This window comes from Aegilops tauschii, chromosome 3, assembly GCF_002575655.3.
Source record: "Aegilops tauschii subsp. strangulata cultivar AL8/78 chromosome 3, Aet v6.0, whole genome shotgun sequence".
Classification (NCBI taxonomy): domain Eukaryota; kingdom Viridiplantae; phylum Streptophyta; class Magnoliopsida; order Poales; family Poaceae; genus Aegilops; species Aegilops tauschii.
Window position 1 is genome coordinate 321,555,460 of NC_053037.3, and position 7,773 is coordinate 321,563,232.

The 7,773-nt window shown below is 53.7% G+C and overlaps 1 protein-coding gene across 4 annotated transcripts; it reads right to left on the minus strand.

The window, feature by feature from the left end:
- Positions 1-3,975: 3,975 nt before the first annotated feature.
- LOC109735695 (uncharacterized) lies at positions 3,976-7,487 on the minus strand. 4 transcript variants are annotated; one of them, XM_020294902.4, is made up of 4 exons: positions 6,966-7,487; positions 6,645-6,782; positions 4,572-6,569; positions 3,976-4,466 (listed from the first exon to the last, which is right to left on the minus strand). In XM_020294902.4, exons 3-4 carry the CDS (start codon positions 6,469-6,471, stop codon positions 4,369-4,371), a joined length of 1,998 nt encoding a protein of 665 aa, XP_020150491.1. In that variant the 5' UTR covers positions 6,472-6,569; positions 6,645-6,782; positions 6,966-7,487; the 3' UTR covers positions 3,976-4,368. The 4 variants fall into 4 exon arrangements, with proteins under 4 accessions (XP_020150491.1, XP_020150492.1, XP_020150490.1 ...); XM_020294903.4 differs by lacking the exon at positions 6,645-6,782 and having other exon boundaries at positions 4,572-6,573; XM_020294901.4 differs by having other exon boundaries at positions 4,572-6,782.
- Positions 7,488-7,773: the final 286 nt, after the last annotated feature.

Genomic DNA, 7,773 nt, shown 5'->3' on the forward strand with positions numbered 1-7,773 from the left:
GGTATCTGTCGCCATGCATCGTTCATCTAGCATTTGGAACGACGCCTCAAGGATGATGATGTCTCCAACTTCACAAACAGGCACCCAAACTCACGTGGGCGTTCTACAATCTACCGCACCGACAGGCGGATGCCCTTTTGGATGGCCCTGCCCGAGTAAAATGGCCTCGCTCCATGAGCCCGACCACTCCGGCATGGCCGGGGGCTGCTGCCGTTGTACTAATAACTAGGGTACCCCGAACAAGCTGATAATGGACCACATCAATATATCAGAAGAAATACTCACCGTGAAAAATACTACAACATCCAGAAGGAGGTAACTCATTATCAAAATATACGTGGCGGCATATAGATGTTTGTCAAGATTTACCACTACTAAAACCTGTACCAGCCAAACAAGGGTAAAAATGTCACCATGAGTCCATGACATCAAGGGCGAGTGTTCGGTATCCCGAGCACTAGTGCACGCAGGTATACGTGCCACACATGTAAGCAAACCCAACACTCGTGGGCCCGACCACGTCCCCCACCATGCATTTAATCCGGATGCAGGCTACGGTGCGTAGCCTACCACTGGCCTGTGTATTTTAGGCCATCATCATTACGATTTATAGGTGGTGCACATGCCTCGGAATGATAAGGTATTGACCTTATCACACAGATGAAAGTGATGGCACACTGACGGGTGGGACCTAAAGAGACAAGATAGCTGCTAGATGCACTCAAGTACCTGACTACTACTACAATGTGAGGTTATCACGAGCGCAATAGAGAGACCCAAGTCAAAGAAGGTCACACCGGCCTGGCGCACACATTTCTTGTATATGTTCACATGTGTGAATGGGTCATTATGGTACCCCCAATTCTGTATAAGGGGAGGGCTATGGCCATTTTTATGTACAAGGGGAACACGAGACACAACATAGAGAAAATCCATAACACAAAAACCATAAGAGAGAGGAAGAAGGGTTGGTGCTCAGGAAGGGTGAAAACACACCCAGAGCACCGTAGATAGCTCATTATTCTGATCCCCGGCATAATAGGACCAGAATCTCATGAGGACTTGTAATCTCCCTCATACACTCATATCAGCCAACCAAGAGTAGGAGTAGGGTATTACCATTCCCCAAGCGGCATGAACCTGTATAAATCACTGTGCCACCTTTTTAGCTTGCTCAGGAACCTATAGCATTTTTTCCACTGGCCGAACACAAAAAATACAATGTATCCTTGATCACAGATGTCCTGAGTTTACGATCCGGCAACTCTAGAAAACAACAAGTTCAACAAAAAAGCTCAATGGCATTTGACCGAACACATGTTGGGCCTGGTTTTTGCCATGGACGATGTTGGGGGGGGGGGGGGTACCTGGATACATACAGATCCTGGGTGGACGATATGTAATCCAAGGTGGGAATACGCATCGGTGGGGGCTTCGGACGTGTGGCAATGCCTAGGCGACGGTTGGAGAGGTACAACTATGGCGTCAGACGAGGAGGGTACAGATGCAAAGGAGGGGGCAGGGGTGGAGTGGAAGAAAAGTGGCCCGAGAGGAGGGTTTGAGTGGTCCAGGGGTCTCAAGGTCCCACGTGGTGATGGTTTGAGCTTCGTAAAGATCCCCCAGTTTGCATCTGGTTTACAAGAATTCACACAAACAGACATGTCCATGGGGGTTCATGTTAGATGGCAAACTACGTCCGAACAACTCGGTCCAGAAGTATGTGGGCATTTCGAGGATCCATATTGAAGATGCCTTTATAATGTTTGCTTGAAAGGAAAAAAAACTAGCAGAATGTGATCTAGCATAAACAAACATGTTTCACTCTCAAAAGTTCAAACACGCACATCATTCAGTGAAATCAATGACATTACTCTGACTTGGCAAAGTGAAGAGGAATTAATGAATCTCTCAAAAATACTTGTATTATTCATGTTTGATGGAACCATAATTTTGTTAATCACTCATTAGCCCATTATGGTATAACTAGTGGATGCACTGCCGTTTGGCTTGGTTTTGGTCTGGATGGTATCGTCGAACTTTGTAAGAGCATCTACAACCAGGCTCCCCCCTCTTCTTTACACCCGGGTGGACAACCCAGTCACTGACTAGTCAAAAACCTGATCCTGTTGGGCTCCTCAAACTGGTCCTATACGTTTGGGCTGTCTGGCATCCCTCATATCCAGCCTAAATCTATGGCCAATATGGGGAGGCCTAGACGCCTCTGCCACGCCAGCCTGGTGCACCATGGCCCGCACCAACCCCACTCTGTCCCTACTAAAATCCTCACCCGAAGCAAACCCTAGCTTTACTTCAATCTCCGCTCCGCTCTCCATCGCTTCCCCTCCACTCCCTGTCCGTTCCCCTCCCCCTGTCCACCCCAATGTCAAGCATCGACAGCTGCAGAGGCGACAAATCTGGCCACAATGATGACTGGGACGCCTTCGCTCACGAGGCAGAGGGAAATGAGGAGGAGTTGGCCCTTTGCATCTCGTTGTAGCACTCGTGGGTAGACACCGGCAGCAGCTCCTGTTGTGCTCTGTCCCATGTCGCCCGCCGCCGCAGCGCTGGCCTGTCTTGCATTGCGTACAACTCCACGCACTCGGCCCGCTCCGTGCAGCTGGCTCACCGCCCTCCTAACCCTCCGGCCACTTCTCCTCAAGGGCATTAGTGGGTGCTCGTGCCCGCCCCGCCAGTGCGGCAGACGCGAACACTCGAATCAGAGGCGTATGTTGCCCGCCGCTAGAGGTGGTGGGCTAGGAAGAGGACGGCGGCGGCGGAGCCGGCCGCACAGTCCTCCTTCTGCCGATGCGGATTGCCGGTGTTGCCTAATGAGGAGGAAAACTCCTTATGTCTATCTACTGCCGCTCACTGACAACAACAGAGACAGACGCCCGCCGGCTCCGTCGAAAGAACGCCAAGGCGCTCTGGTTCGGTATCAAGCAATCGACGCGCGAGGCGGTGGAGAAGGCGACGACTGATGCAAGAGCGACGAAGCTTACGAGGTCGCAGGGTCGCGTCATCCGGAGGATGGCCGGCTACATCAACTCCTCATTCAACTCCTCCAACATCATCGGCGGCTACGACGACCCCGCTCCTGCCGCCGACGCCTACATGGAGGGCTATAGTCGCTCCGGTGATCGGAAGGGCAAAGGACCGGTGAGGAGGTGATGAAAAAGCTCGGCCCTCTCTGTCTTTATTTCACTTTATAGTAATTTTAGTTTATTAGAACTATGTCTGTCGGCTACGACTACCCCGCTCCTGCCGCCTACGCCTACGTGGAGGGCTATGGTCGCTCGGGTGATCGGAAGGCAAATTACTGGTGATGAGGTGATGAAAAAGCTCGGCCCTCTATGTCTTTATTTCCATTTATAGTAATTTTAGTTTATTAGAACTATGTCCCTCGGCTTAACTGTGATGCTCTTTTGGTCCGGATTATGTGGATTTCTATGTCCGTTTACTTCGTTGATCATTTATGTACTATCTTTCACGTTGCATGCACAATATGGATTTAGGGTGCGAGATATGAGGTACACGACTATGGACGCCGCGATTTGAGGGTTAACCGGTCACCGTCCGCGAACATGACCGGGCATGTCTACATGCGTATTATACATTGCCAGGTTTGGTATGTTTGGGTGAAGATGGTCTAAGGCTAAGGTTGATTGTAATCGGGGAAATAATTAGAATCATCCAGCCGATTCTATGCTCCGCGTCCATCGCGTTGAGAGCCAACCACGTATCGGACTAGTCCCACACACAACAAGTCTCAAGATTTTGCAACACCGTCGATGATTCCGAAACATGTGGGATGTTGTGGGGGAAACTCAATGGTGCAGAAGATTTTTTTTTTGCAACATAACCTCTATTGCAGTGCAAAAAAACTGCAACATAACCTCTATTGCAAAAAAAAAAATTACAACACTTTGTTACAAATATCTTCGGCAACATGACCTTTGCTGCACAAAAATTCCGTAACAAAATATATGTTGCAAAAGTGAAGAACGACTAGGCGCTAGATTTATGCCAGATCTAACGGCCCGCGCGGCGGTCCTTTGTAGCTAAGTAATACCACGTCATTTCCCGCAAAAATCTCTCTCTTGAAAATAGCTTCTTCTCTTTTTTTGCATGGAAATAGCTTCTCATTCGGACTGCCGAGATGTGACTGAAACGAGTATCGACTACAGTACCTCTTTTCTACCAATCAAACGAATAACTATGCGATATAATAACTTAAAACAAAACCAAGACTTGTTTTGGTGATGCCACACAAGAAACGACTAGTTGATCAAACGCACACTCTCCGGCGGCACCGGCATTCCAACTCCCCTGAAGCACGACGAGATGGCTTCCAATGTCGCGCGGCAGGAACTAGGAGACGCCGTCGGTCTTCACTCCGAGCGTCCGTCTTGGTGCCTGCGGAGTCCTTGCTGGGTTGGCCGGCTTCACCTTCTGCGGATGCCCTGCAACTGCAATGACAGAGAAATGTTCAGAGATGGTACGAATCAACACACACGGCCTTTTCGAAGTTCTAACTCTATCTACTGTAATCCAAAAATGGTAAGAGTACCTACCTGGTTGCCTGGCCGCCTTGCCGTCCGCTTTCTTGGCCGACGGCGGCTTCTTGCCATCGCTGCTGTCCGGCAGCGGCCGCATGGCGCCGTTCGACGCCGCCGAGGAAGGGTGGTCCGGCGACATTGCCCCGACCCCGTTCTCATCGCCGTACAGCAAGTTCCCTTCGCTGCCCGAGTCGAAGGCCCTGTCCTTGGCCTGCACCACGCCGGCGGTCTTCTCCCTCTCCAACACCTTGTACGCGAACATCTGGAACGGCAAGTCCGGCACGCGGGCGCCCTCACCTCGCTGCCACGCCGGGAGCCTCCTCAGCAGCTGCATCTCCACGTCGAGGTAGTCCACGGGTGGCACAACGGGCTCGTCGCCCTGCGCGGCCTGCTGCTGCTGCTGCTCCGGGTTCATGACCAGGAACCGCTTCACGTACCGGAGGACGCGGCAGACGGAGGAGAACCCCGGCCGCTGCTCCGGGTCGGCATGCCAGCACCGCTTGGTCAGGGCGGTCAGGTACTTGGGCGTCTGGAACGGGAACAGCGGCCGCTCGCCGGCGCGGATGTTCTTGCTTGTCTTGTCGCCCTGCAGGTGGTTGTCCTCGAACGGGACCTTGCCGGTCAGGAGCTCGAAGCAGATCATGGCGAAGCTGTACACGTCGGCCTTCTCGGTGCGCCTGGACCCTGCATCCGCGACCTCCGGCTTGAGCACCTCGGGCGCGTACCAGATGCAGGCGTTATCGTCGCCGTTGACATTGGCGCCCATTGCGATGCCGGACTGCCCGAACCCGGTGACCTTGACCTGCACGTAGCCACCGTCGGGCTGCCGCAGCCTCACGAGCACGTTGGACGGGTTCAGCTCGCCGTGGTATATTCCCTTGGCGTGCAGGTACTCCATCCCGCGCGCGATCTGCAGCATGATGTCGATGGCGACGATGACAGGGAAGGGTGTCCGCCGCCGCGGGCAGCTCACCTCCTTGACGTAGCTCCCCAGGTCCTTGGCCATGAGCTGGTCCATGACCACAAAGTACTCCTTCCTCTCCTCGTCGTGGAAGCAGTAGGTGGCGTGCGCGACGTTCGGGTGCGCCACCGAGGCCAGGAGCTCGACCTCGGCGCCGACGGCCTCGCCGTCCCCGATGAAATGCTTCATCGCGAAGCTCTCCCCCATCCATTGCACCTCCTTGAGGCGGCCGCCCAGCCTCCTGCGGACGCTGTAGTCGCCTCCAAGCAGAATGGACGCCGGGTGCAGCCTCCCCCTCGGCGCGGCGAGGACCTCGGCGAGGCGGTGCTCGTTCTTGGACAGGCGCTTCGGTGCCGCCGGGCCCGTCATCTCGTCGAGCAGCTGCGACAGCGCCCACCTGTCCTCCTTCCACGCCGCGTCCATCCGAACGACCAGTTCTCGGGATACCAAATACCGCTTGCCGAGCGCGAGCTGGAACAGCTTTGGCTCGAGCATGTCCCTGTCGTACTTGTTGGCCAGCAGAAGCCGCGCCCGCGCGTGGTCGTCCGGCTCGGAGCCGGCGATCTCCCCGGCGGCCTCGATGGCATCGACGGCGACGGAGACGCACCACAGGATGTTGTGGAGGTGGTGCTCGACGCACTCCGTGCCGTGCGCCATGGCGGCGGCGCGGGCCCACCAGCTGCCGCGCGGGTCGAGGCATTGGCGGACGTAGCCCTCGGCGTCGCGGAGCGCGCGGTGGAGCTCGCGGAGCGGGGACTCCAGGGCGCGCCACTTGGAGCCGCGCTCATCGAAGCGAAGGTGGGCGCGGACATTGCCGGTGACGGCGTCCAGCGCGTGCGCGCAGGTTTCCGCGAGGAGGCGGCACTGGCGAGGGTTGATGCGGAGGTCGGCCTCGAACGCCATGAGCGCGTTGATGCTGCCCACCACCTCGCCGAGCTGCCGGAGCTGCTCCATCCCGATGGATGGTCGAGACAAGGATGGATCGATCGAGTCTTGGCGTGGTTCTTGAGCAGGAGTGCTCTTGTCTTGTTGAGATGGTACGGCCTCTGCCTCTGCCTTTGCGAGAATAAATAGTAAGAGTGTGCGATAATCTTGAAAATATTGGCATGTATCAACTGAGATTTCACCGTGATTTGAATCGTCGTGTGCTAAAATGTACAGTATTGAATGCAGATAACTGGCCTTGCGGAATTTTTGAAGATTGCACAGGCTAGGTTGTTTCCCCCCTCTCTGTTTCTTTCTCTTTTCTACCCCCCATCAAATTACTACCAAATTAGTAAAAGAAGAAGCGATCAGGAAACGGAACCGGCTTCACATGCACAGATGGAACAACTAATAGAAAGGAACGCGTGATTAAACACCTAATCGTAACACATAAGCAGAGAGAGAGAGAGAGAGAGAGAGAGAGAGAGAGAGAGAGAGAGAGAGAGAGAGAGAGAGAGACTCACGGGGTTCTTGGAGCGCCGCCGAAAGATGAAAGATGAAGATGGATGGATTGCTTTGGCAGGGGACAAACAGACAGACGGCCGGGGTATGATGTTTTGCTTGAAGAAGCGGTCAGAATTTGCAAGAGATGCAACAGTTGACTGACGTAGAGATCCCGCTATAGAGACAGAAAACGGGAGGAGTCTCCAAAGCAACTCAAGCAGAAGGAGGGAAGACGACGAGACGAGGTGAGGGAGAAGAAGAGGCGAAGTGTTGATTCAGAGTCTTCTCGTATTTCCCTAACTGCAGTGGTGGAGTTATGGGGCACGAACGCATGCTTCGTTTCCCGGTCGACCATACTACCAAGTCTCTACTCTAGTGTAACCGCAAGGCCGATCGGGAGACGTTGTGCTACTATCCTGGTCGAATCGCTTGCTTGTGCGTGCCGTTTGGCAAGAGGGGATTTGGCACGCATATACACACACGAGAGAGATAGAGAGACGGCACGGCAATGACCATTTCGCAGCAGCTACAGATGGTCAAGTTGATGGGTGACGGCAGGCGGCAAAATAATCAAAAAGGCAAAGTCTCCCCACAAGCACGATCCGTCCACCATGATCTCACACGAGTAGAGTAGCTAGGTAGAAATATATATCATCGCGTACGGGCGGCAACCGTCCCTTACTGTTGCGACACCTGATGGTAGGCTGAGAGTGGAAGGAGGCATTCATTCTTTTTAGAGCAAGTATAATAAAGCTGAGTCAGCGGACTGTAAGGAATAAATTATTATATTTTTGCTTAGTTGGAGGAAAGAGAATAGGAGAGAAGGTA

What these genes read in the sequence shown, in the direction of transcription:
- LOC109735695 (XM_020294903.4), bottom strand. Translation starts at nt 6,471, where the DNA reads ATGGAGCAGCTCCGGCAGCTCGGCGAGGTGGTGGGCAGCATCAACGCG. An exon ending in CAAGGCGGCCAGGCAACCAG is followed by an intron (nt 4,467 to 4,571) that starts GTAGGTACTCTT and finishes CTGTCATTGCAG; the next exon opens with TTGCAGGGCATCCGCAGAAG.